The sequence below is a fragment of the Pseudochaenichthys georgianus genome, chromosome 21, assembly GCF_902827115.2.
Source record: "Pseudochaenichthys georgianus chromosome 21, fPseGeo1.2, whole genome shotgun sequence".
NCBI classification, from domain to species: domain Eukaryota; kingdom Metazoa; phylum Chordata; class Actinopteri; order Perciformes; family Channichthyidae; genus Pseudochaenichthys; species Pseudochaenichthys georgianus.
This window is the reverse complement of record NC_047523.1, coordinates 39,378,185-39,406,007: the sequence shown is the minus strand read 5'-3', so window position 1 is coordinate 39,406,007 and position 27,823 is coordinate 39,378,185. Positions and strand designations below refer to the sequence as shown.

At 40.7% G+C, this 27,823-nt stretch overlaps 1 protein-coding gene across 5 annotated transcripts; it reads left to right on the top strand.

Annotated features, from left to right (window-relative positions):
• The first annotated feature begins 257 nt into the window (after window positions 1-257).
• sf3b1 (splicing factor 3b, subunit 1) lies at window positions 258-27,669 on the top strand. 5 transcript variants are annotated; one of them, XM_034110176.1, is made up of 24 exons: window positions 258-340; window positions 1,536-1,708; window positions 2,824-2,925; window positions 3,827-3,941; window positions 6,391-6,470; window positions 6,597-6,788; window positions 7,925-8,402; window positions 9,842-9,963; window positions 11,114-11,311; window positions 11,389-11,490; window positions 12,527-12,706; window positions 13,450-13,536; window positions 14,001-14,271; window positions 15,004-15,149; window positions 15,711-15,857; window positions 16,127-16,252; window positions 17,171-17,392; window positions 17,726-17,908; window positions 20,195-20,306; window positions 23,217-23,337; window positions 24,150-24,281; window positions 24,957-25,229; window positions 26,173-26,389; window positions 27,066-27,669. In XM_034110176.1, the coding sequence occupies exons 1-24, from the start codon at window positions 313-315 to the stop codon at window positions 27,222-27,224; spliced, it is 3,966 nt and encodes a 1,321-aa protein (XP_033966067.1). In that variant the 5' UTR covers window positions 258-312; the 3' UTR covers window positions 27,225-27,669. The 5 variants fall into 5 exon arrangements, with proteins under 5 accessions (XP_033966067.1, XP_033966072.1, XP_033966071.1 ...); XM_034110177.2 differs by lacking the exons at window positions 258-340; window positions 1,536-1,708; window positions 2,824-2,925; window positions 3,827-3,941 and adding an exon at window positions 4,066-6,038; XM_034110181.1 differs by lacking the exons at window positions 6,597-6,788; window positions 7,925-8,402; window positions 9,842-9,963; ... (14 more) ...; window positions 26,173-26,389; window positions 27,066-27,669 and adding an exon at window positions 5,984-6,038.
• The last annotated feature ends 154 nt before the right edge of the window (window positions 27,670-27,823 follow it).

The following is a 27,823-nucleotide window of genomic DNA, read 5'->3' as shown; positions in this document are numbered from 1 at the left end:
CAAAATATGATTAGTTGGATGTAAGCATAGAGACTGTATAACTATACAAATATATAAAGATGTAACCTGTGAGGCATTTTAAAGAAAACATATTTGACGTTGTAACTATGTATTATTATTCACACAGTTTGGTATCAATACTTTATATAGGGTATGGTATGATATGTTTAATTCATCCGCTGATTTATTATATTTCATAAGCTTTAAATACTAAATAAATAAAAACATTCCTAAACGGATCTGAGATCAGCGAGAAGGAGCCGGAAGTCTTGAAGAGCACACTTCCGGTGTCAGACTCCATCCACCACCAAAATGGCGAAGATCGCCAAAACCCACGAAGGTAAATTATTCCCAAAAAATCAATAACAAGCTTCTTTGTAACATTGCTTCTCAATATATTATGTTTTAAGAAGTTATCTCACGACTGTTGCCGTGTCTGTATTCCATTTTGGTGTCTTAATTGTGTTCAAACGCGATGAAAACTAGGCCTTTTTGCAACGCAACGCGGACGGTTTAGATAATGGCGCTGGTTGCTAGTTAGCATGTTAGCTTCTTTTTAGCAACCGACAACATTCAAGATTTAACACTTTATTTGAGATATTCAGTCAACTTCCCCACCAGACTTACCGGCATAATTGCATCAGTAAATAAACACATGTTTTACTCAAATGGTACATCCAGCTAATTGCTATATATATATCGTTGTTTAATGTTAAATACAAATAATAGCGCAGTTAGCATTAGCTTCATTTAACAACACAACACGCTACACATAAGGCCTGCATCCAGTAGAATCAGAATCAAGTTTATTCGCACATTTCAAAGTACGTTTGCGCATACAAGGAATTTGCCTCTGTGTAGAATAGTGCAAACGTAAACAATTGAAGGAAATGTGTTGTAAGAGTAGGTCAAACATATATCTATAATATAAGAAAGTATTTAAAACTTGTTGGCATTAAAAACGAATAAAGACAATTATTTACACAACATTTAAATGTAAAAAATTAGGACAATCAATATATACCAAACTACAGTGTATTAGTGATGGGCTGTGCAGTCTTATAGCCTCTATCATTGTACGGTTGTTTACTTTGATTAAGATATGTACCGCATCTGCTTGCTGTTGAATTGTTATCTTAATCTATAACAATAAATCCTTTATGTTGCTATTATTTATCGAAATGCATAAAGTAACTACAACTAACAAATACATGTTGTGAAGTAGAAATAGGCATAAATTAACAAAAGTACTTCAAATGTTTATTTAAGTACATTAACGTTATTTGAGTTACGTTAAAAGCAGTGATGTAAAGTAACTAAGTAAAATGTTGTACAAGATCTTAGTACTTTTCCAACTCTGCATGTTAAGTACTTATACAACACTGTTGTATGTTAAAGTCCTGCTTTCAAATCCTTATTGAAGCCACAAGGAACATCTTATTGATCTAAAATAAAGATGTACAAAAAGATACATTTGTACTGTAGATTGGGATTTGTAAATGTTTCACTCTCTTTTCTTATTTATTTTCACATAGACATCGAGGCCCAGATCCTCGAGATCCAGGGGATGAAGGCCAATCTCCTGGAGGAAGGCGACCAAGGAGTGGGCCTCGACTCCACTGGCTTTTTTGACCAGGAGATTTATGGAGGCAGCGACAGTCGCTTTGCTGGATATGTCACTTCCATTGCTGCCAATGAACAGGAGGATGTAAGTATTTTCAGAGCCAGTGTAAAAAAAGATCTCTCTAACACTAGGGATGGGTATCGAGAACCGGTACTACGTCAGTACCGGTACCTGATTGGACGGTATTGGTATACCGTTAAGCCGCTGGACAAACGGTGCTGTTATCGGTATATGAATTACGCTACTTCCTTAGTTTAAACAATTCTAGTTGGTTGAGAACCCTCATCCCGTGTGACGTATCCGCTTTGAGTGCCACTCTGATTGGCCACTGAATGCCACTCGTCATCTCTCCTAACAGCGCTCTTATTATTGTGAGCCTCCCAGGGGCAGACGCAACATCTTCCTAGAAACAGCGTCTCGGGGCTTCTTAACATTTAACAACCTATTAATGATGCATACCCACTTAACGGGAAGAAACTCAGCTAACAGACGATATTAACCATTTTACCTACACGGAACAGAAGTCCAACACCAAGAGTCTAAATCAACACAAAATGGCTACTTTAGCACATAACTGTCAAAAGCGATCTTTTCTACGTCATTTTATCATAAAAACGGTTAATTCAATGTCTCTGTGTAACTTTAAAAGGATAACTGATAATCCATCATTACAATTATAAATAATAAACGCAATAAATTGATTATAATTGTTCGCCGACCGGAGCTTCCGGTTTAGGATGTGCGGCGCAGCGTCTCGTTTTAACTGAATAATGGTCATCTTTACATGGATGTATGAACTGCCCCTAATTCCCGCCCCCTTCCAGAGATGCACTGTCAAACACACTCATACCCTCTTGGTATGACATTGAAAAAGTTACATTAAATACAAATAAATTACAATAAAATGACTGTTTATTCTTCACATCTTGTAATCATGTCTATCATTTTGAGCACCACATTTTTGAAGATTATAGAAAAATACCGGTATCGATAAAATCCTAACGATACCCATCCCTACCTAACACTGAAAATTGTAACGTTCTGCATTCAGAACTTGACTTGACTTTTTACTGTTCCTCTTCAATTCCACAGTGTTTTGGGAGCTTGACTGCCCCGCTTTGCCTATTGTGTATGAGCTAGGAGAGTCTCGCCTTTTTGGTGAGATTTGACTAGACTCTTGTTTCTTTGTCTTTCCTCAGGACGATGAAGAGGATTCATCAACAAGCTTGTTGGGACAAAAGAAGCCAGGGTACCACGCGCCGGTGGCGATACTCAATGCCATTCCTCAGTCAGACGAGCAAGTATGTGTTCTTAAATATTCATTTTCATCCCTGTCTTCTTGTGATCAAATACGATTTGTGTGGTTTCAACGTGGGATTTATTATATCCTAGAAAAAAAGCAGAATTTGTGCAGTTTTCCTTTTTTAAATGTCAGGGTTCTTAGGTCATTAAAAACCTGGAGAAGTCATGGAAATTCGAAATGCTAATTCCAGGCCCTGGAAAAGTTTAGGAAAACAATATTCTTTTTTCGAAGTTTTGGAAAAGTCATGGAAATGTAACTAAAGTTGCATCAAATATAATTTATATTTTATCTAATCGCCCAAATAGTAATTCTATAATGATAATACACACTGTATATTATTATAGTATATATTAATGAAACGTAAAATGGCATTTAACTGACGAGGTGTTTTGCTGGTGAAAGATTTGAGTTGCTTTAGCGTGAAGCTAGTAAGCCTACCATTTGATTTGTTTTAGAGGCACAACATGTTTCATCTGCAGACCTTATTTTCCTGTTCCATGTTAAAATAAACCATTTTCAGTGGTACGCTGAGAAAGAGTCATGGAAAATTAGGTAACGGTCATGATAGGGCTGTGCAATTAATCGTATCTTAATCTAGATTACGATTTTGGCTTGCAACGATTACGGAAACAACATAATCGCAATAAAACGATTATTATTTTTATCGGTTTTTCAGTTGAATTATACTTAAAGTTCAGGGTGATCAACTGTTAAAAAATCAATAAATGGATGTTTTCAAAGTAAATCGATATCGTTTTTAATAATCAATTATTGACCAAAATAATCGTGATCGTGATTTTTGCCTTAATCGCACAGCCCTAGTATGAACCCTGAAATGTGTTCCTTCCTACCTTTTTGGTTCAGACATACACTTACGCTCTCTTCCCTTTGCTTTGCAGTACGACCCATTTGCAGAGCATCGTCCGGCGAAGATCGCAGACCGGGAAGATGAATACAAAGGCCGGCGCAGAATGATGATCATCTCCCCCGAGCGTCTCGATCCTTTTGCAGATGGTAAATTCATCTACTTTTTGTCTTCATTACGCCTTCCCCATTTTCTCCCCCTTTTCATGGTTCACTTTTTTGTGACCCCCATGACTACCAATGGTTTCGCACCCATAGTTTTACTGTTTTAACCCTTCGACCACAATGCAACAGCTTGCTTCCCAGACTTCATTCCTTCCCCGTGGTCAATCCTCTGAGGTTCAGAGAACTTTTTGTGTCGTTTGTTTGTTTTTTTCCTAATGTATATAAGATCTGCATTTGTATCAACTTTGCAGCAAATGTCAGTATGGGCTCTTAATGTGCAAATTGAAATTGTTGCGTCCAGTAAAAGACAGCGAAGGGTTGCCATGCTTTTCAGTGGAAAGGTGGTTAGGTGTTAAATATTCAAAAGGTTTTTTTGCACCTAACGAAACGTGGGTCGCAGATAGGTTGTGTGTGAGTCGAAGGGTTAACAATCCCATGTGAGCATCAGCCTAAATTAGGATCGGTGAAGTGTCCACTTGTCGAAGCATTTGAGAATAAAATGTTATGTTTGAGGGTTATCTACGGTGTAATTTACCAACTGCTATGCAGAGCTCAGTAACTGATGAAGAACAACAACCAGCTCGCTCGTAGGTCATGTTAGATCCCAAGCCAGGCAGTGGAGAGAAACACGCGTGGTCACTTAGTCGTGTTCAGATCATTAGACTTCTATCAGGGTTAAAAAATAATTGTTGTCTCTGCTGTAATTTAAGAGACTTGTGGTAACTGAACCACCTCTTGGGCTTGAGAAACTTCATAGATATGCAAGGTCTTAACCGATTAAACGTGGCCAGTTTCTCTTATTCATTTGAGGAAAGGGATTTAGTTAATCTATTGTCTTTCATTAAACCATTTGATAAGTTAGTTTGCACCTGAAGAAGGCAATGTACAGTTTAACGTGTAAACAATTCAACAATCAGGGAGCTAGTATATATTCCTTCCCATTTTTATTGCATCTTCACATTGACTATATAAAATGGCCTGAGTGCTTCAGTCTCAGTAGGTCTTATCTGAAGCCTGCATGTAGACATAGCTCTTTGTACAAAGTTGTTGTGTAAATATATTTTTATTTTACTCTCTGTAAAATATAAATATGTTATCAAGAAAAATTGTATACCACAGGCCCATACTAACTGTCCTTAATTTCTCTCCTACAGCAGTACTGCTATGCCAGTCCTGTACTGCACTCTGTTAAGGGTGCAGCAACTCCTCCTGTGTAGGTTATGGGGATCACAGAGACATGTGCACTTGTCAGTTTGGTCAGGGTCCTCTGGCGACTTGTTTGGGGAGAATCAGATGCTACAACACACCTCAACCCCCGAGAGCCACTTAGTTTTTTTTATTTGGCTTATCATTTTTCAATGTATAATTTCCCATGCATTCATGATGGAAAAGTACTGCCCAAATATTTACCTACAGATTTTATCGGGTACTCTAGTTAGGGCTGTGCAATTAATCGTGTATTCGTGTCGATTTTGGCTTGCAACGATTACGAAAACAACGTAATCGAAATAAAACCATTATTTTTAATTGAAAAATAAATTAAATTACATTTTTTGTGTTTGTTTTTCAGTTGAATTATACTTAAAGTTCAGGGTAACTGTTAAAAATAAATGGATGTCTTCAAAGGAATCGTTTTTAATAATCATGATATAAATTATTGACAAATGATTATGATTTTTGCCATAATCGCACAGCCTTAACTCTAGTCCTGGAAAGCAAGTCAAGATTTAGATGTACAATGCTTCATTTTTACATTTGAATGTCAGAGTAGATTCTCATATTTTGTGGTAATGTTATTCCTAGATGTAGCCTCGGCATCTTGACTTCATTTTGATATGCTAGTATAGACATTCTGGACCTGGCCCACTAGATGCAGCTTTTTAATTTTTTTTTTGTGGTTAAGCCCCCAAGAAGATACGTTGTTTTTTTTGCCATAAATCAATGCAACACAGGTGGTATACTGTTGTGTGTGAGTGAGTTCAAACCCTTTTCCAAAGTGTTACTAATGGTAAAGAGAAATTTTCTAGGCTTCTATTCTGCCGGTTGAAGTCTGACTGCAGAAGGACCCTTGGCATTGAAAGTGTACGTATTCTGAAGAGCACAGCCCAGGACCCCTGCATCAGTGATGGCTATAACGTCTGAATCCACTTAAAAGATCACACCACAACCTCAGCTCTTCTCTCTCTATGTATCTGCTTGTTTTTCAATAGAATGCTATGACTGTATGTAAGAAGAAAGACAATTGTGTATATTTGTATGTAGGAATGTTTTGTGAATCAGCTCTTACTAAGAACAGGAACGTAAGTTAATCTGTTGGTAAAGAGAGTCAAGGTTAGCTGGCTGTGTTTGTGCTTGCTGTGTTTTGTAATCACTCGGGTCCCGAGAGCGTCTACTAATGAGTGTCCTATGTTCTTGTTCGTGCTCTTTCGCGCAGGGGGCAAAACGCCGGACCCCAAGCTGCAAGTCAGGTCGTATGTGGACGTCATGTTGGAGCAGAACCTCTCCAAAGAAGAGGTGAGCGGCTACCTAGTTTTCTTTGACTACTATACAAAGTCCACTTCTCCATGTCTCTTCTACATCAACGTGTGTCCCCTCTTCTTCATGTCTCTTCTACATCAACAATCATTGTTTTGCTTGCAGAGAGAGATTCGTCAGCAGATGGTAGAGAAGGCCAAAGCTGGGGAGCTGAAAGTTGTCAACGGGTCCGCTGCCTCACAAGCTGCCGCCGCCGCTAAACGTAAACGTCGTTGGGACCAGACAGCTGACCAAACCCCCACAAATACTACACCTAAAAAAGTGTCCAGCTGGGACCAGGCAGACAACTCTGCTGAGGTAAGTTATCCTTCATGTTTCAGACTCTTACTGCTTGATGAATAATTTAGTCTCCTTACTGTGGGTATGCCTAATTTTGGTTGATTCCTCTTTAAGTACTTGGTACAAATCCAGACATAAAGGCAAGTGGTCTTTAAAATGGTGTAAGAATAGACTTGTGATGTTGTGGTTATAAAATGTAATTTATGGTCCTGTTATATTGCTACTAAACCTCCCTGTTTATCCAGGTGTGGGCCTTCCTTTGTGCTGCAAGTAAGACGGCAAACTGTATTTTGGCATATTTTATATTGAGGGATATAGCTAACCCTCAACATATTTTAAAATGTATGTTATTTAAAGGGGACCTATCATGCTAAATGCACTTTTTGATGTCTTTTATACATCAACATGTGTCCCCGGTGTGTCGGGGAACTCACGCAGCGTCAGGAAATAAAACCCCCTCTCTAAAAACGGGGAACAACGGAGCTGATCCAGATTTGCGTCCGATATGACGTAATATCTGAAATGTGGACCCACGGTCCAATCAGAAAGCTGCTATCAGAAACAATGCTCGACTGTTCTGGACGTAATATGGTCGGTGTTTACATTAGCATGGCTAACACTCAGAGCTAATCTGTGCTGGAGAGCATGTGTGTGAAGAAGCAGGAAGTAGAAAGGAACTCACCTTGTGGTGTAACCGGCAAGAGAGAAAGCCTTTGAGCTCCAGACTGTTTCAGATCCTTGATAATCCATGATATGGAGTTTCATCACGGCAGCATTTAGTTTAGACGGTAGCTGCCGGGTCCCGCATGAGCTCAGACCCCTCCTTTTTATTTGTATCAATTTATTTTTTAAAGCTTTATCCCAAAATCAGCACTTTAGAAACAGGAAGTGAAATAGAGGGATATGAGGCATGGCTAGAATGAGTGATCTGTTTGGTATTTTGAGCAAAACACTTCATAGACATGTTTTTTATATATCTGAGACCTATGCTATTACCTAAAAATAGCACGATGGGTGACCTTTAGGGCTAAACGCAGGCAAACATTGAATGAAACGGAAGACTTTGTTAGATTAAAAAAACATGGACGTTTTGCAACGGCACAGCCTTGCTCTAACTCACTTTGTAAATCCCATATTGTCTTGGTATTTTTTAGACTCCAGGACACACACCAGGACACACCCCTGCACACACACCTTCAAACAGCCGATGGGATGAAACCCCCGGCCGCCCCAAAGGCAGCGAGACCCCCGGAGCGACTCCCAGTAACCGCATGTGGGACCCCACTCCCAGCCACACCCCCGCAGGTGCTGCCACCCCAGGCAGGGGCGACACACCGGGCCACGCCACACCCGGACATGGAGGAGCCACGGGAAGCGTACGAAAGAACCGCTGGGACGAAACCCCAAAGACGGAGAGGGAGACCCCGGGACACGGGAGCGGCTGGGCTGAGACCCCACGCACAGACAGAGGAGACGAGTCGGTGGAAGAGACTCCCACACCAGGGGCCAGTAAGAGGAAGTCTCGCTGGGACGAAACCCCCGCCAGTCAGATGGGATCCTCAACACCAACATTCACCCCGGGAAAAACCCCCATCGGAACGCCAGCGATGAACATGGCTACCCCATCACCAGGTAAATACGCATTAATGTCTGTTCTTGTTTTATGTATCGGACACCAGGAGCGTACTGCAGATAATAATAAAACGTTATTTATATAGCACTTTTCATACAACACTGTCTCAGGGCTTAACATTTAACAACCTATGAATGTGTCAAACCCACTTAACGGGAAGGAACTCGGCTATCTGTCACACAAGTCTCACAAGAAGCGTCTAATACACTTAGTCAGAACTCACGGTAGAAATAGTTTATTACTTATCGGATCCGCACAAACAAGATATCGAGTGGCAAGCTGAGATTCCACAGATTCTATAAGTATCATAACTCGCGCCAGGGGAAGAAAACCCAGACATCACAACACGTAGCTTTACGGAGGAAAAACGGGATGTCTTTCCTATGCTGTTGTTCTGATCAAAAGTCGTGTTCAATGGCATTAAAACGATAAAAACGCTGCTGAAGGTTAATGCCAATGTGTCCGTCACTTTGAAATGATTTCTGATAATCCATCAGTAACGGAGATTTCATATTATCTGCTACGAGAGTCTATGACAGCTTCCGGTTTTGGGCATGCTGGCTACGCATCTCTCATTCACCAATGGGTAATGTTTAGATGGATTTTAGGAACCTCCCCTCGATTCCATTGGCTCTAACGGTTCAAAAGAGATGGCAATCATCACAATCGAACGAGGGGGGTCAGAGATTTGGCAAATGACCCCAAAAGTGTTTTATTTATTTTTAAACCTCTCTAAAAAGGACACATCTCACTTGTTTTGCATCAATCTTGATACAGGGTACTTATTATGTTGTAGTTTGGATTCCTAAAGCTTTTAGTCTACCATCCCATCATTCAAGGGCGGTTTTCACTAGAAGTAATGTTTTTCTTTTTTGGACGGACACTATGTTCTTTCTGAATTTACTTTAAAATAAAAAAAAATCTATATTGAATCTGACTTTTCTACATCCAACTCACAGATGTAACCTTGCTTTGAGATAAAAGATTATTAATTTAACCCTTTTAGAAGGGAAGATATGGTCATTTGTTCTGGGAATGTCATTTTCGAGCCTGAGACCTGGGTTTAACAGGTTAAAAAGAAACAAGAAAATCCCCTCAGATTATTTGTTAAAAACTTGACCGGTTCATGCAGCAAAATATGACATTCATTCTCTCCAACAGATACTGTAAGAGACAAGACAACTGAGTCAATGCAACAATATACAATATAAAACAAAGTGAGATGGCTAAGCATTATGAATAAGTACATCTAGCTATCCTTCTTTTTAAATGAAAATGATCAAAACATACAATCAAAGTTAATATGAACAGCTGGTAAAACGAACAAAGTGACATCATGCACTGATTGCAGTAAGATATGCGCAATTGCATTTATACTAACAACTTAGATGTGAGTATTGAAGGTTGTTAAATCAGTTCCCTCTTCGGTTTCCCTCAGGTCACCTGATGAGCATGACTCCAGAGCAGCTGCAGGCGTGGAGGTGGGAGCGTGAGATCGACGAGAGGAACCGTCCTCTCACAGACGATGAGCTCGATGCCATGTTCCCAGAGGGATACAAGGTAAATAACCCCTACTTGCATCTCCTTTTCAAAACATAAAGTAAACATGATTTAATGTTCCATAGCAACCAATTCAAAACTTCATTCATCACAACAAAAGGTGTTGATCTGTGGAATAACGGCTAAAGCGAAAACTATTACTTAGAAACCAAATCCTGAATGGTTATGAGCAGGACCTGTGAACTCATACTTGTTGTTTATTTTAACTGTAAAAGCTAACACACAGAACTCACGGTATAAATAGTTTATTACTTATCGGATCTGCACAAACAAGATATGTAGTAGGGCTGCTCGATTAAACGCAATTACGATTATGGCTTGTAACGATTACAAAACAGTATTACTTTTTTTTAAATTGGTTTTTGAGTTGTACTTAAAGTTCATGGTAATCAACTGTTAAAAAAAATTCTCCAATAAATTGATGTTTTCAAAGTAAATGGATAATCGTTTTTAATAATCTTGATATCAATTATTGACCCAAATAATCGAGATTATGATTTTTGCCGTAATCGAGCAGCCCTAATATCTAGCGAGCTGAGATTCCACAGATTCTTGAAATATAGGTATCATCGCTGAGCGATCAAAACTCGTGCCAGGGGAAGCAAATCCAGACATGGCACCACGTAGCTTTACGGAGGAAACACGGGAGAAATGTCTTACCTTTTGCTGTTTCTGATCAAAAGTTGTGTTCAATGGAATTAACTGTAAAAGTTATTTCTTTTTGATTGTTTTTGTTTACAACATGACGCTGATGACCTAATCTTTTATTTTCAAGAACAATGTCCGCTAGAGGGGGACCAGAAACGTTTTAAGCTTCTTCTTTTCCCTGTTGAACATGACCGAGACTATTTGAGATTTTTTTGTACCTTGAATGTTTTTTTCTTCTCTGTTGTAATAATTATTATTAAAATAAAAAAAAGATTGACTCCTGTAGCTAACTTCCTGCGACTCATTCTCGCCTGTTCAGTCCCCACATGGCTGCGTCAGGGCTAGTATGTCGCTAGATGAACACCAGCACGAGAATTATCAGAGAGGATCTCCTTGCCTCTCTGTTCTCACCCTGCACCCGTTGGTTACATCGGATTTATTAATTGACTAAAACTTTTTTTTAAAGGTAGCCAAAGTACTGACAGTTTTTCCTTCTCTCCAGGTCTTGCCTCCACCAGCTGGCTACGTGCCGATCCGTACTCCAGCTCGTAAACTATCCGCCACACCGACCCCCATGGGAGGCATGACAGGCTTCCACATGCAGGTGGAGGACCGAACCACCAAACAGATGAACGACCAGCCCTCAGGAAACCTGCCCTTCCTCAAACCTGATGACATCCAGTACTTTGACAAACTGCTGGTGAGCACAACACATAAATATATATATAATGTTTGTCCTGTCTGAAGTTCAGATGATGATTGTGGTTTTTGTTTTAGGTGGAGGTCGATGAGTCCACTCTGAGCCCCGAGGAGCAGAAAGAGAGGAAGATCATGAAGCTGCTGCTGAAGATTAAAAATGGAACACCGCCCATGAGAAAGGTTTGTCGCTGTTGTAAAGCAATTGTAAATGTATAAACACATGCACACCGTCAACCACAGAAAATAAATGAAAGCAGAAAAACCCCATCCCGAACCATTCTATTGAAAGAGAGGGAAAATGTGAACGCATTTACATTATACAGACCTATTTAATAATGCATTCATTATATGAGTATGACAGGAAATAAAAAACACATACAAATTAAATTAGACAAGCACCCGTTCAAGGGACAAGTGATAACTCTTTTTTAAAGGAAAGAATGAAAGTGTTTCTATGTTCTCCAGAACTAGTAGGATTTTATGAATTTCATAGTTAATTGATTAAGATATTAACACAGACAAATACAGCTGTAAAACACAAATAAAATTGCACATTAGCCAGTCAATATTAAAAATAAAATCATTAAAAACGGGCAACATTTAAAAACGACTTCACTGTTTGTACATACGAGCACTCGCATCTACCAATGGAGTCGTGTTCTGTCCTTTAAGATATACCTGAATTCCCAAAGGTGATAAAACGTGATGGCAGCATATTTAAAAGCTGTTTTACCCAGTTCTGTTACTTTAGGAACCAGCATCTGAATAAAGTCTAAGTATGTATGAAAAACTATTACGGTTTCCTGAGAGTTTAGTTCGGTTAAAACAAAGACTCAGTCAAAAGTTTACCTTTACCATCCAAGAGTGCACAATGAACCTCTTTCCACATTTTATGACATATCAATATCCCTTCTTTTTAAAACCTCACCAAATGTCCTCCTATAGCCATCCTGTGTATCTGTTCTCATGTCATGAAACTCAACAATGGTACCTACGGCAAGATCCACACCCAGCGCTCAGCCTCTCCGTGGCTGCAGTGTGAATATTTGCTTGCTAAAGCATCTCCTCTCTGAGGGGCTGCTGCTCTCAGTGGAGGTCGAAGTGTCGGCCATCACTCTGCTGGGAGTAGCAGACAGCAACCATCATGAGACTGAAGCCTGTCTGTCTCCCCGTCTCCCTGAATGATTAAAGATCGTCTTCTCTCGCTTGTCTTTAGGCCGCTCTGCGTCAGATCACAGATAAAGCTCGTGAGTTCGGAGCGGGTCCTCTGTTCAATCAGATCCTGCCGCTCCTCATGTCTCCCACCCTGGAGGACCAGGAGCGCCATCTGCTGGTCAAAGTCATCGACCGCATCCTCTACAAACTGGACGACCTGGTTCGACCATATGTACACAAGGTAAGGCTCGGTAACGATAAGATCAGTGCTTAATTTAGTGCATTGTGTGTGAGCAACTTGATATTGTGGGAAACGGTATTTCGATCTGTCTACACACATACTGAAAGATTGGCAATAAAGCATACTTTGATCTATGACAGACTCCTCCTATAGACACAAAGCGTTACATTAATGTTTGCATTAACATTAGGTACATATTTGGGTCAATAATTGAGATCACGATTATTAAAAACGATGATCCATTTACTTTGAAAACATCCATTTATTGAATAAAAACAATTGAACGGTATGTTTTGAACAGTTGCTTACCCTGAACTTTTAAGTATAAATCAACTGAAAACCCAATACAAAAAATAAATAATCGTTTTATTTTGATTATGTTTTCATAATCGTTGCATGCGAGAGATTAATTGAGCAGCCCTACTCCCTCTTACACCACAGTGTGAAGCTTTGCACATCTCCTGCCAGACAAGTGCAGCTGCTGTGCTTTGTGCCATGCAGCTGTTGTTTCAAAACATCTGGCCAAATGAAAGCCAGGGTACGAGCCCCGTCGTCTAACTGTGGTGTCTGGGGTCCCTAAGAATGGCAACAAATAATTACACATCTCATCCACTTTATATTTGTGCTGTTATTTTACATTTGAATGTCTGTGTTCAGTGTAATACACCAAAGCAATTCCTTGTGAATGAAATCTACTTGTTTATATACCAGATTCTGAAACTAACTGTCCTCCTCATGTCCAGATCCTGGTGGTGATTGAGCCGCTGCTGATTGATGAGGACTACTATGCCAGAGTAGAAGGCAGAGAAATCATCTCCAACTTGGCAAAGGTAATGGAAACCTTTAATTTATTGTTTTGTCACACACACTCTGCCTTGCTTCCTGCGAACTATTCTCGCCTGTTCAACCTTTCCATGGTCAGATCAGGGCTAGTCGTTCGCTAGATGAAACTCCAACACGAGAGCTATCAGACTTGACGTTCAGTTCTCGTCTGTTCTCAACCTGCACCCGTTGGTTACAAACAGACATTACATAAAATAGATGGATTTTAATAATAAACACTGTAGATATTTAATTGCTCTTTGTACCGCACTGTTAGTGTTACTATTATGCTGCTGTGTTAATTGTATTTTTGTAACTCTGGCACAACAATTTCCTTCGGGATAAATAAAGTCATCTTATTGTAAAAATCTTTCCATTTAGAAAGCAGTTTTTTGTGCTGCGTGTCTCCGACTACATCTGACCCCTAATATCTGGAGATATTTAACACTCATCTGCTCCCCGTCTCTCTCAGGCTGCCGGTCTGGCTACGATGATTTCCACGATGAGACCCGATATCGACAACATGGACGAGTACGTGAGAAACACGACAGCCCGAGCCTTCGCCGTGGTGGCCTCGGCTCTCGGTATCCCCTCCCTCCTGCCTTTCCTCAAAGCTGTGTGTAAGAGCAAGAAGTCGTGGCAGGCCAGACACACGGGCATCAAGATCGTGCAGCAGATCGCCATCCTCATGGGCTGCGCCATCTTGCCCCACCTCCGCAGTTTGGTGGAGATTATCGAACACGGTGAGTCATGGTGTTAGTCATATGTTGCTTTGTTGGAGGAGCTCGGGCCAGAAGAATTTAATTGCCATTTCTACACGGTAGCTTTGTGCCCATGACAATTAAAAGTTTTCGAGTCATGGTTTGCACATAAATGGGATTTCAGGTCCTTTTAGACATTGCACTTTTATTTATTATCAAATAGACTTTTTGAAGCCCTTTTTCTTACTTATAAAAGCCTTTTCTGTTATATTTTTTTTAAGAGGAAGCAACCTTTTTGAAGCAACATTTCAATTTGATTCCCCCCCAGAAGTCCAGGGGGCTGCTGTTAGATGTATGTGCTGTGTTGCCATCTATACATTTGTATAATTTTCTACTTTTTAAACTATCCTCATGTTCTCCTGAACTTATTTCTTTTTTTAAATGTCGCATGCATACATCATATTCTCCTTGAGCCCCTTAATCTTTCAAGAACACTTGTTATGACACAACACAGCACAACACAGTATATACTGCAGGATCCACACCCAGCTCAATTCACAATGTGTACAAATATGTGTTTGTCGTATTGCCAGGTATTATTTTGCTACATACATATTACCTATTTTCATTATCGCTCTAATCTGAACCATACAATGGATTTACAAGTGCCTGAACTTTACAAAACCCGCTGATTTCTTAAAGAGCAACAAACTGTCATGTCTGGAATAAGCTGTTCTCAATCTCTGACTTTTGTTTTTATCTGTGATTCTAAAGGTCTTGTGGACGAGCAGCAGAAGGTCAGGACCATCAGCGCTCTGGCTATCGCTGCCCTTGCTGAAGCCGCCACACCGTACGGTATCGAGTCCTTTGACTCTGTCCTCAAGCCCCTCTGGAAGGGTATCAGACAGCACAGAGGAAAGGTGAGAAGACGAAACGAAATTAAATTGATTCCACAACGCAATTTATATTTGACGGCAAACAATTAGTGTTTTTTCAAGACGTAGGAATTGTACATCTTAAGTTTGTCTGTCCAAAATGCCTTTTTTTTCTTTCACAAATATAAATTTAAACGGTAAAAAGTAAGAACATTAGGGAGTGATCAGGACTTCACAGTAAAATCATACGTTTGTAAAAATAAAATCACTGCACACTAAAACCAGGAAGTAAACTCCTTCCGGTTCCTTCGACAAAATCGCAATGCAATTTCTCGTGATCCGCCTCTTCAATGCGTCTCAACCACAGACCTTATATCCAGATACTTTGCTAAATCCTGGATAAATTGCATTGCTTTTTGTCGAAGGAACCGGAAGTGGTAAAATGCTAACTTTCTTCCGGGGTTTAGGACGCGTCACGGTGGCACTCGATGTGGGTTCAAACTAAGGGCTAGACTTTGGAAAAGCTATAGGAACCCTGTTCATCATATATTTAGGTACGAAAGACACGCTTTTATTCACAGTTTATTTCCCCCTCCTTGCCACCAGGGTCTGGCTGCGTTCCTCAAAGCTATCGGTTACCTGATCCCACTGATGGACGCCGAGTACGCCAACTACTACACCAGAGAGGTGATGCTGATCCTCATCAGAGAGTTCCAGTCCCCTGACGAGGAGATGAAGAAGATTGTACTCAAGGTAAGGGATGAATAACTTTCTGAACCTTCTCCTGTAACTAACTTCCTGCGACTCATTCTCGCCTGTTCAGTCCCCACATGGCTGCGTCAGGGCTAGTATGTCGCTAGATGAACACCAGCACGAGAATCATCAGAGAGGATCTCCTTGCCTCTCTGTTCTCACCCTGCACCCGTTGGTTACATCCGAGTCATCTGCTTTTTCTCTGAACTGACAGAAAAGGTCCTCAGTTTCCTTCTCTGAACGTCTCTTGTGTTTTTGTCTCATTAAAGGTGGTGAAGCAGTGTTGTGGCACTGATGGTGTGGAAGCAAACTACATTAAGACTGAGATCCTGCCGCCCTTCTTCAAACACTTCTGGCAGCACAGGATGGCTCTGGACAGACGCAACTACAGACAGGTTAGTCAACACACAGAAAATCCTCTTCAACTCCAAAATATGTCGGTACCAGAAGACTCTGTAGGCTGAGATGTCTTCAGTCTTTTCAAGGAATCCATGATACCTTAAATAAGCTGATTTTGCATCTCCCTCACCAACATGAAAGCTGCTTGTTTACAATATGTCAGCCCGTGTAATCAAAAGATAAAAATATAAGCTGCGAACTATTCTCGCCTGTTCAACCTTTCCATGGTCAGATCAGGGCTAGTCGTTCGCTAGATGAAACTCCAACACGAGAGCTATCAGACGTGACGTTCAGTTCTCGTCTGTTCTCAACCTGCACCCGTTGGTTACAGACATTCCACTTATAGAATTGTGTTTATCGCTTTGATTTATATTAATCACTGCCATTTTTATGACACATATGTACAGTTTCAACGCCCGCTTGTGGACATAAATATATACCAATGTGGCAATACACAACATGAAAGGATGGAACAGAGAGATATCAATACAACACAGATATAGTTGATTTATTATTTCGCTGCACAACAAACAATAATGGGAACACTACCTGCTTCAAGCATGTCAATCGTGTAGTGGCCCCCAGACAAAAGTCTAACACACTATATAGGTTTTCAATCAGACACGAACATTTTTAACACACGAACATTTCTCAAACACATGAACACACGAACATTTCTAAAAACACGTGAACACACGGACATTTCTAAAACACATAGTGAAACGACACATTCCAATCCCCAGCGTCATGGTGTAGTTATGCGTCTGAACCAGGTGAAGCAGACGCAATATACTTGAAATGAAAATTGTAAAAGGGTCTTGTCAAGATGTAACGATGATATGATGTTGCCGTTTTTGGGAACTTCTGAAACTCGCATGACGTTTGTTTTTAACCGTCGTTCTCCCTCTGCACAGTTGGTGGACACCACAGTGGAGCTGGCCAACAAAGTGGGAGCAGCGGAGATAATTTCTCGCATCGTTGATGACCTGAAAGACGAGGCGGAGCAGTACAGGAAGATGGTGATGGAGACCATCGAGAAGATCATGGGCAACCTGGGCGCCGCCGACATCGACCACAAGCTGGAGGAGCAGCTGATCGACGGCATCCTGTACGCCTTCCAGGAACAGACCACCGAGGTGAGAGCCATGATGTGTCGGAAACATCTTTCAACAGCTTGCAAAGTCAAACAAGTGGAGCTGCAGAAAGATATATTGGCCTACAATATTCATATTTCTTCCACTGATTAGTAGATGACCAATCCAAAAGTTGGCGAAGAATGTAGTAAGTGCCGGATATACATATGACAATAAAACCTGTGCATCTTGAATAAGTGCCAATGATCAGAAAACATGGCAAGCAGACGCTAATTGACTCTAACTTTTCCGCAGTCCAATAATCAGCTCAGTGCGTCAGGGTCTTATCTTTCCAGAATGTTTTCATTAACTCCATCCCTTCTCGTGTTCCTCCAGGACTCTGTGATGCTGAACGGTTTCGGCACGGTGGTGAACGCCCTCGGGAAGCGAGTGAAGCCGTACCTGCCTCAGATCTGCGGTACGGTGCTGTGGCGTCTCAACAACAAGTCGGCTAAAGTCCGTCAGCAGGCTGCAGATCTGATCTCACGCACAGCTGTCGTCATGAAGACCTGCCAAGAGGTACGCTAAGAGACACACAGATCTAAGAGACAACTTTCTTTTATTTTTTATTATTCTTTATACTTTTTCTACAATTTAGACGAAAAACAAGCAAAACGAGTAGAGGTGGGAGGGCTGAACGCAGCTTATACAGAGGCAGCCCTTTGGATAATTCCATAATTAAATACTCACACATAAACAAAATTATATATATTCATACACATACATATGTACACGTATACACACCCAATTCCAGGGTGAAAATAATAAAGTAAAACATAAATTCCTACAAGTCCATGTTCAGATAACAGACGGTTTCATTTCCCATCCTATTTTTATGTAAATTGATACTAAGATAATTATGATAATAGTCATTATAATTGTTATAGTATTAATTATTATTATTATCATGTAATCAAATACACTTTTGATCTATTTTGAAGTTAATCCAAAGACACAGTGACCAGATAAAGATAAAAAAAAGGAACAAAAAATATTAGAAGACAAAAAAAAACAGCAGCTAGGTTTTAGGCGCTTTTAGAGTACTTTTCCCAGGAATAGCTCCGATAGTTCCAGGGATTTTGCGTTCACACCAAAAAGATCTGGAATTAGAACTTTCTTTTTGCAAACCATTTCCCCCCTTTTCAGTCCCTGCTAGAGAGGTGGTACTTTCCAGGGGAGAAAAGGGTTCCCATTTCTGATTGGCTGGGAGGATTGCAAACCACGGCCCGTAAAACTCAGAAAAGTTTTTTGAAGTCGCCATTTTATTTGCTGGCATTAGCATTATTAGCATTAGCATTAGCCCCGCGCACCAACGGAGAGAGAATAACTTAACGCCGGGGACTTCGGGTGGCAGTATACGCCATGAAGTGGTTTGCGGCCTGCCAGTAAACATGAAGAAGAAGAAGTGACGTCAGCGGCTTCATTTGCGTAATCCTCCCCCAAGAACTTATTCCGGTGTGAACGCGATCTGCTAGATAGTTCCCGGAACTAAAGATTTCCGGGGGAAAGTACTTGGTGTGAAAGCAGCTATTGCCATTTTTTTAAGTATACAAGTTATTTGAGGGTGTGTTCACACCTAATAGTCCGCTCTCTGGTGCGCACCAGACCACAGTTTGTTACATTGTTTCATTTTTCAGAAGGTTCGGTTTGCGTTCACACTGGCAAAAACTCAAAGGGACTATACACTTTAAACACAAGTCATGTGCACGGAAATGCTGTTCAACCATTGGTCAGACATTAAGGGGGTACAAACGCAAATCCCTGCAATTTCTAGCGGAGCCTCCGCCATGGATCATCGGCACTTTCGGCAGGTTATTCTCAGGCAGAAACCCTCCTTTTTACGCAGCGGTCCAAACATAGGTGAGACGGCGACACATATTCAGTTGCCAGTTCCTTTGGCATTAGGGCAGGGATATCTAGATACTTCCCAAGGTTTGACATAATGAATTGTGCTACTTTTAAAGCAAGCAACGATTTTTTCAAATCTGTAATCAAAAAGCTCCTCAAAAACGCTATCGAAGCAGTTCCTGCCGTTGCTACGTTAGTTCAAACAGTAACAACGGACTATTTTTCTTAGCGGATGCATGTACATTTAAATACATAGGCTACAACTATTTTTTAAATCAATAAAATAATTTTCTAAATCCACAAAAGCATTTCAATTAATATTGTGAGTCATGTCGTTACTTTGTTGGGAATGTGGCCATGTAATAAGCGGGATAATGTGCAGCAGCGCGGTCATTATGGGGAAAAGAACACCTTCATGCCGATCTAGATCCCTCCGCTTCACGTCGGGCTCCTGATCAGCCTGTCGGTGTTCTTTTCCTGCTTATCCATGAGAGACGTTCTGCAGAGGAGGGGCGTTTCACCGACGACAGGTGTTCTTACTTTTATGTAGCTGACGGAGAATGTTTACTTTACACGACACTGTTCAACACTTCATTCTGCTTTACTCTTTAACTAAACAACCGCGGATATCTTGAAAGACTCTTTCGCTAAAGATTTTGAAGATATCCGCGTTCTTGTGACACGTAAATACTGCGCTTCCTATGTTTTGGTGCGGACTGCGTTCACACCAGCAATGAACCGCTCCAGAGTTCGCAAGCAAGCGCTCCGAGACCACCTATTTTAGCGGACCAGAGTCCGGTTGTTTAGTTCACTTAAGAGGTCTCGGACTGCGTTCACACCGACCCAAATGAACCGCACCAAGCGGCTAAACGCACCATGGTTCGATTCAACCGGACTATACAAGGCAGGTGTGAACGCACCCTGAGATACTAAAGCTCTGTGTTTCTGTCCCTGCAGGAGAAGCTGATGGGTCATTTGGGAGTTGTGCTGTACGAGTATCTGGGAGAAGAATACCCCGAAGTGCTGGGTAGCATCCTGGGAGCTCTGAAGGCCATCGTTAACGTTATCGGTAAGTCGCCTCACAATATCAACCTCTTCTTTTTTTATTGGGTTTCGCGTGAATACACAAATGTGAATCTAGAACATGTAAAAATACAATATTTTCTTCATACAAACGCATTATAAAAAGTGACAATTCACACGTTTCTAAAAACTAAATCTGCTTAAAAACTAAAATAAAGCAACCATTAACGGATAAAGGAAAAAACACCAGTAATCTAGATTTTTACAGACACTAATGGTCATTACTACATCACACAATGTATACTAAAAACCACAAGAGTTGCTTCAATCAGGAATAACATGGAACGTTTGTTACAAAATTGTCACATTTTTAAAGGTCTCCTATCATTTAACGGTTTAAAGGGGACCTATCATGCAAAATGCCCTTTTTGACGTCTTTTATGCATAAATGTGTCCCCGTGTCAGGGAACTCACAAAGGAATGAATAACTTTCTGAACCTTCTCCTGTAACTAACTTCCTGCGACTCATTCTCGCCTGTTCAGTCCCCACATGGCTGCGTCAGGGCTAGTATGTCGCTAGATGAACACCAGCACGAGAATCATCAGAGAGGATCTCCTTGCCTCTCTGTTCTCACCCTGCACCCGTTGGTTACATCTGAGTCATCTGCTTTTTCTCTGAACTGGCAGAAAAGGTCCTCAGTTTCCTTCTCTGAACGTCTCTTGTGTTTACAGACACTAACAGTCATTACTACATCACACAATGTATACTTAAAAAAACACAAAGGTTGCTTTAATCAGGAATAACATGACAGTTTGTTACAAAATTGTCACATTTTTAAAGGTCTCCTATCATGCAAAATGCACTTGTTGATGTCTTCTCTACATCAACATGTGTCCCCGGGGTGTCGGGGAACTCACGCAGCGTCCGAAAATAAAACCCTCTCTTTTCCTCCGTACCCAAATCTCTAAAAACGGGGGAACAACGGAGCTGATCCAGATTTGCGTCCGATATGACGTCATATCTGAAATGTGGACCCACGGCCCAATCAGAAAGCTGCTATCAGAAACAATGCCCGACTGTTCTGGACGTAATATGGTCGGTGTTTACATTAGCATCGCTAACACTCAGAGCTAACCTGTGCTCCAGACTGTTTCAGATCCTTGATAATCCATGATATGGCGTTTCATCACGGCAGCATTTAGTGGAGTTTCTGCCGGTTAAAGCTTTATACCCAGAATCAGCACTTTAGTAACAGGGCTGAAATAGAGGAGTATGAGGCTAGAATGGGTCATCTGTTTTGTATTTTGAGCAAAACACTTCATAGACGTGTTTTTAATATTTCTGAGACCTGTAATATCTGCCTAAAAATAGCATTAGAGAAGACTTTTAACTCTTAAGGCGTGACACGGCAGTAGGGCTGCAACAAACGACTAATTTGATAGTCGATTAATGAAACGATTAATCGACTATTCGGACTATTATGCCTTGCACAATTTCTCAAAATCTGTTTCTTAAATCAACTTTTAGATTTAGCTTGAGGTTGTTTTAGGCATGTGGAAACTAACAATGAAGACAATAAAGATGAATACTTGATTAAAAAAATACATATATTATTAGGACGAGACACGGTAGGCAAAAACATCGTTTTTCAAGTACTGGTCAATTTTGAGATTTTGTGCTATTTTGATTCTATAACATGTTTTTTCTTTCAGGCTTTTGGAAGGAAAATGTACAAAATCCACATTTACGTGTTTATTTGACTATAGTGTGTCTATTTGCGTCTGCAGATTTCTCCTAAATTCACCAAAAGTTAGCTTTCTAACGTAACATAAAGTACCGCGACCGCTGTGTGCACCATGTCAACAGAGATATCGTTGGAAAGCTGTGTCTCTCCTGCACAATCTCATCGGATCCAAATATGGTCATTTCCGTTGTATCAGCAACCAATCGTGAAAGCACAAAGGGGTCTTAAACCAAGAAACGAAATCTCATTGGCTGGTGTCAATTTCTGACAACGTGATTCGTTCAGATGCGTCACGTGGTGTGCTAAAACACTTCCTGGTTAGCTTTCGCTGGAAATTGAAATCTCAAAATGGCAAAAGAACGGCGGAAAAAAACGTTCACAGAGAAGACGACAACAATTGTCACTTGCACAAAGCAAGGTTATTCAAAAAACAAATGACCCGAACATGAAATACCTTCACAAAGTGCGTCGAGGCGCAAACTGTCATCCAGAGAACAGGAGGGTTTAGCTAGCGCCTCACTGCAATCTTTAAAGGTCGTTTTCTCAAAATGAGTCTGAAATTTCAACTTCAGTAGCACGTAGAGACACCAAACCTTCCAGTTATATTCCTATCAATATTATGAAGGTTTTTACAGAAGGGTTTGTTCATATATCATTCATAGCCTGAATTATATAACGTGTTATACCTTAAAACATGGCGAAAATGGATATTCTAGGGCTGTTGACAGTATTCTCTGATTTATGGAGTGATAAAAAGAGATATCCAAAAGCCCTTCTGTAAAAACTTTAGATTCTAATATGACTACAAAATGAAACACGAATTTTGAACCTGGCTTTATCCGAAGTTCAGAATTGTGTTCCTGAATTAAAAATGCGCATATTTAATGAGATTATGGCTCATTTGCATATTTAAACATGCTATTTCAGAAAACTTGTAATACAAAAAACAATTGTCTTAATGTAAGTAAATAACATTTCTTAATATCTTGAAGTTAAAAAATTACCCTATTCGTGTAGGGTATGTAGTGTCTCGCCTTAAGTAATTGATATCATTTTTCTTACATTGTTGCCATCGTGAAGGTGGTACAAAATCTGACTTTGATTAAACCTAAGGAACTCCTTAACGTGAAGATCTGTTAAGCTCTCTATCAAACGTCAGGGTTTCGAATAGTAACTGGATAGCTGCCAAGTAATGTCTCTCCTCATTGCAGGAATGCACAAGATGACTCCACCAATCAAAGACCTGCTTCCTCGTCTGACTCCCATCCTGAAGAACAGACACGAGAAGGTGCAGGAGAACTGCATCGACCTGGTGGGCAGAATCGCTGACAGGTCAGTCGGATACAACCTGTTGGTTGTGTATTATTAAAGAGGACCTATCATGCAAAATGCACTTGTTGATGTCTTTTATACATAAACTCACAAAGGAATGAATAACTTTCTGAACCTTCTCCTGTAACTAACTTCCTGCGACTCATTCTCGCCTGTTCAGTCCCCACATGGCTGCGTCAGGGCTAGTATGTCGCTAGATGAACACCAGCACGAGAATCATCAGAGAGGATCTCCTTGCCTCTCTGTTCTCACCCTGCACCCGTTGGTTACATCTGAGTCATCTGCTTTTTCTCTGAACTGGCAGAAAAGGTCCTCAGTTTCCTTCTCTGAACGTCTCTTGTGTTTACAGACACTAACAGTCATCACCACATCACACAATGTATATAAAATGGTCACCTTTAAAGGGACCGATCATGCAAAATGCCCTTTTTTATTTTATATAAAAACCTGTCTGAAAACGAGCTGATCAGATTTTGGCCACTTTATGATGTGTTGTCTTGAGTAACCATTAGCCAATCAGCAACCAAGGTACCCCCCCCCCCCTTATCACCTGAATCTTTGTAACCAAATGTCTCTCCGATGGGCGTGGGGAGGGGCTCCTTACTTTCATCTAAAGTAACAGACAGAGAATCAGCACTTTGGAAACAGGGCTGAAACAGAGGGGATTATGGGTAATGCTGCAATGATCTGTTTGGTGTTTCAGCCAATCGGAGACAGGCTCTGGATATATCTGAGACCTGTAATATCCTGATGAAGAACGGTACGATGGGGGACCTTTAAGATATGTTGCTAACTTGTCGTGTTGATTGTAGGGGTGCGGAGTACGTGTCGGCCCGAGAGTGGATGAGGATTTGCTTCGAGCTGCTGGAGCTGCTGAAGGCTCACAAGAAAGCGATCCGCAGAGCGACTGTGAACACGTTCGGTTACATCGCCAAAGCTATCGGGTGAGTTTCAACGAGACTTTCATCACTATCTTTTTGTATTTATTAGTTTATTGTATCTGGAGCCTTTTTTATGACTTTCATAACCGACAGAACGGTCTACATGTATAAAAAACACTTTTGAACTCATTATCAGTTACAATTTGAATTTCTGATATCAAGAATTTTCTTTCTAACTACCGTACTTTTCGGACTATAAAGCGCACCTGCATATAAGCCGCAGCAGCTAAATTGTGCGTCTGTCTTGCTCTCGTTCTGTCTCTCGGTTCCACTTTTACTTTGGCGCGCTACCTGTCTCACTTTTTTCCGGCCTCCAGCTTTTCCCGCTGGAGCCCGCCGCTTAGAGGTGGCGGGCGCGGACCGGTCATAGAGCCCATATAGTTAAAGGTGGTTAATTTTACCTGTAAAATCCATAGATTTAGGAGGTTCCCTAGTGGCCGTTAGCTGTACAACAAAAATGGGGGGGGAAAGTCGCGGCTTATAGTCCGAAAAGTACGGTAGTTCAAATTGAATTTGATATCAGAAATAAACATTATTACTAGTAAGAAATAATGTTTTGATATCCTTCAGAAATGAATAAAAGCTAAATCGGCTTGCCATAGTATTGATTATTTCAACCAAACTATTCCCTGTTCTCAGACATATCTCTCCTAACACTTTGCCTCCTCTCCCCTTCAGCCCTCACGATGTGTTGGCCACTCTGCTGAACAACCTGAAGGTGCAGGAGCGTCAGAACAGAGTTTGTACGACGGTAGCCATCGCCATCGTGGCTGAGACCTGCTCTCCGTTCACCGTGCTGCCGGCTCTCATGAACGAGTACCGCGTGCCAGAGCTGAACGTGCAGAACGGCGTCCTGAAGTCCCTCTCCTTCCTGTTTGAGTACATCGGAGAGATGGGCAAAGATTACATCTACGCAGTCACCCCGCTGCTGGAAGACGCTCTCATGGACAGGTGAGTCATACCGAAACACATTTTTCCATGCACTCAATTTTAAGAGCTTGGTTTATTTACTTTTCATAACGTGTCTTATTTCAGACCAGAAAGACATCCAGAATTAACACGTTCAAACAATACATTTCAGGACCCTTGTAATACAAAAAAACTAGTTGATCTATTGGTTGAGATGTTTTAACTGTTACCTGTAGTGTATGAGTTTAATAATGAATATCTTTAAAAGCTGTTTTCTCAAAATTAGTTGAGTTGGAAATGTCTGCATACACCAAACTGTGTCCAGCTTTTTTCAGAGGGCTTTGCATACATTAGGGCTGTACCCGAATATTGGTTCGTTGGAGTACTATTCGGGTTTCAATTTCGTTATTTGTTTTGTTTGTCCCCCGTTTTTTTCCTTCAAATTTAATTTATTGAAATCTCCAATATCAACGTAAGAGCTTGTGCCTCTTCGGGGGACGCTAACACTTAACCATAAACGTTATTGTTTACTTTCTCCGTCTTTATATGTAGATATTACTTTTCTCCTAATCTCCGTCACGTTGTTTCCATAGCAACAACAACTTCCTGTCAAAATAAAAGCATGTCCATAAATAGGAAGCCAAGCCAAATTACAACTGCAACGAAAGTAACAAACACAATGCGATATCCTTTTCCATTTCAAAGAACACAAATTGGGTTACATTAACAAATAACTATAAAACAACAATACTGTAGAATAACTAAATGGTATTCAGGACAGCCCTAGCATACATATCATTCACGACCTGAATGTCTGTTTATGATATATATTATGGATAAAGAGATATTCAAAATCTATCTGTCAACAAATAGATATCTGTATTACTATATTCAGATGTACCTGTCGTGTCTCTCCCTTAACTAAACATGGAGCTCCTGGTTTATAAAGACACTAACGCCTGTCCTCCTGGTCCTCCTCCCGCAGAGATCTGGTCCACCGACAGACGGCCAGTGCAGTGGTGCAGCACATGTCTCTGGGGGTCTATGGGTTCGGGTGTGAGGATTCTCTGAACCACCTCCTGAACTACGTGTGGCCCAACGTGTTCGAGACGTCTCCTCACGTCATCCAGGCGGTGATGGGGGCCCTCGAGGGTCTCCGTGTCGCCATCGGGCCCTGCCGCATGCTGCAGTACTGCTTACAGGTGAGGAGGGAGAAATGTTTAACACTGCTGGATTGTTATCAACTGTTTGTAATAATAATTTTAATAATACTGTCCTGCTGACATTCTTTTTAACCACTATATTAGCCTCAAAGCGGAATGACACATTCAATTAACTAAGAGGAGAAAAAGTCTATGGATTTGTCCAATACATCCCTTTTTAGTAGATGCAACTACGAATCAATTATCTACTACCTTTTCTTGTAATGGGTTGTCAACATTTCTATATTTTTATATTATTAAATCAAACATAAACATGATTGGTCAAAATAACCTTATATTGAGTCACTTTTAGATCTGGTCTCTTCAAAAAAAGGAATTTATTGTTAACAGAAATAATTGTAGTTGCAGCCATAACCGGAGCTTGCATAGGCACAGATATTGTTGCACTCAAACAATAACTCTGTTAAAAAGTTACGGTTGCAGAAGCCAGCCAAGTAAACCAAATGTATTAAACTCAAATTTAAAAACTCTGTTCCATTGAAAGTAGCGAGCAAGGAAGTCGCCGTGTTATCTCTTCACTTCTCCTACGAAAGCCACACATAATATGTCATCATTGGGTCCCAGCAGGGAGTAAGATTTGACACTTCAATTCAAAGTTATAATTGTTACAGAAATGATTTAAAAACTAACTGAATAATCGTCGTTTTGTCTTCAGGGTTTGTTCCACCCGGCCAGGAAGGTGCGAGACGTCTACTGGAAGATCTACAACTCCATTTACATCGGCTCGCAGGACGCCCTGATCGCTCACTACCCCCAGGTCTACAACGACGAGAAGAACGCGTACGTCCGCTACGAGCTGGACTACGCCTTGTAAATAAATAAAAATCACATGATCCCCCCCCCTCTCCCACACTGTTAATGTCCAATATCGTCTCTACTCTCGGGCCAGAACTGAGTCGGTTTTAATTTAGCAACCGTCATATTTCCCAACATTCAGCCGCCGCTTCGTGCAACTCTCCGTCGTCTGATTTGAAAAGCTAGCATGAACCTAGGAGAAATAAAAGGAACATTGTAGAGTCTGTATGTTTCATTGTTCTGTTTTTTTGAGTGTTCCTTGTGAGGAATGTCCGAGGTCGGACGAGCCTTGATTTGGGGAAGTCATCACGATGTTTTAAATATTTCCTTTTGTGTGTGTAATGAAAGGCCTCTGTACCGCCTGCTCTCTTTACACACAGCCCTCTCTCCTCCTTTCACAACTCTGTCTTTATTAGATTGTTGCTTTATTTAACCGAATAAAATGTTTGTGTATAAAACTTCAATTTCTGTGTCTACGAGTTTTTATTTTCTTATAACTGAAGCTGCACATTAGATTTACATTCTACAAAAGGGAATGGAAACTAATTACTAAAATCACTGTCAGTTTTGTGCCAAAGTATTATCAAAATATAGTTAAAGTAGCGACGGTAGAAGTAC

Bases quoted from the DNA above. Each gene is read 5' to 3' on its own strand.
- sf3b1 (XM_034110176.1), top strand. From the start codon at position 313: ATGGCGAAGATCGCCAAAACCCACGAAG. The intron at 23,338-24,149 runs GTCAGTCGGATA...TGTTGATTGTAG, and splicing joins GTGGGCAGAATCGCTGACAG to GGGTGCGGAGTACGTGTCGG. The intron at 24,282-24,956 runs GTGAGTTTCAAC...TCTCCCCTTCAG, and splicing joins TACATCGCCAAAGCTATCGG to CCCTCACGATGTGTTGGCCA.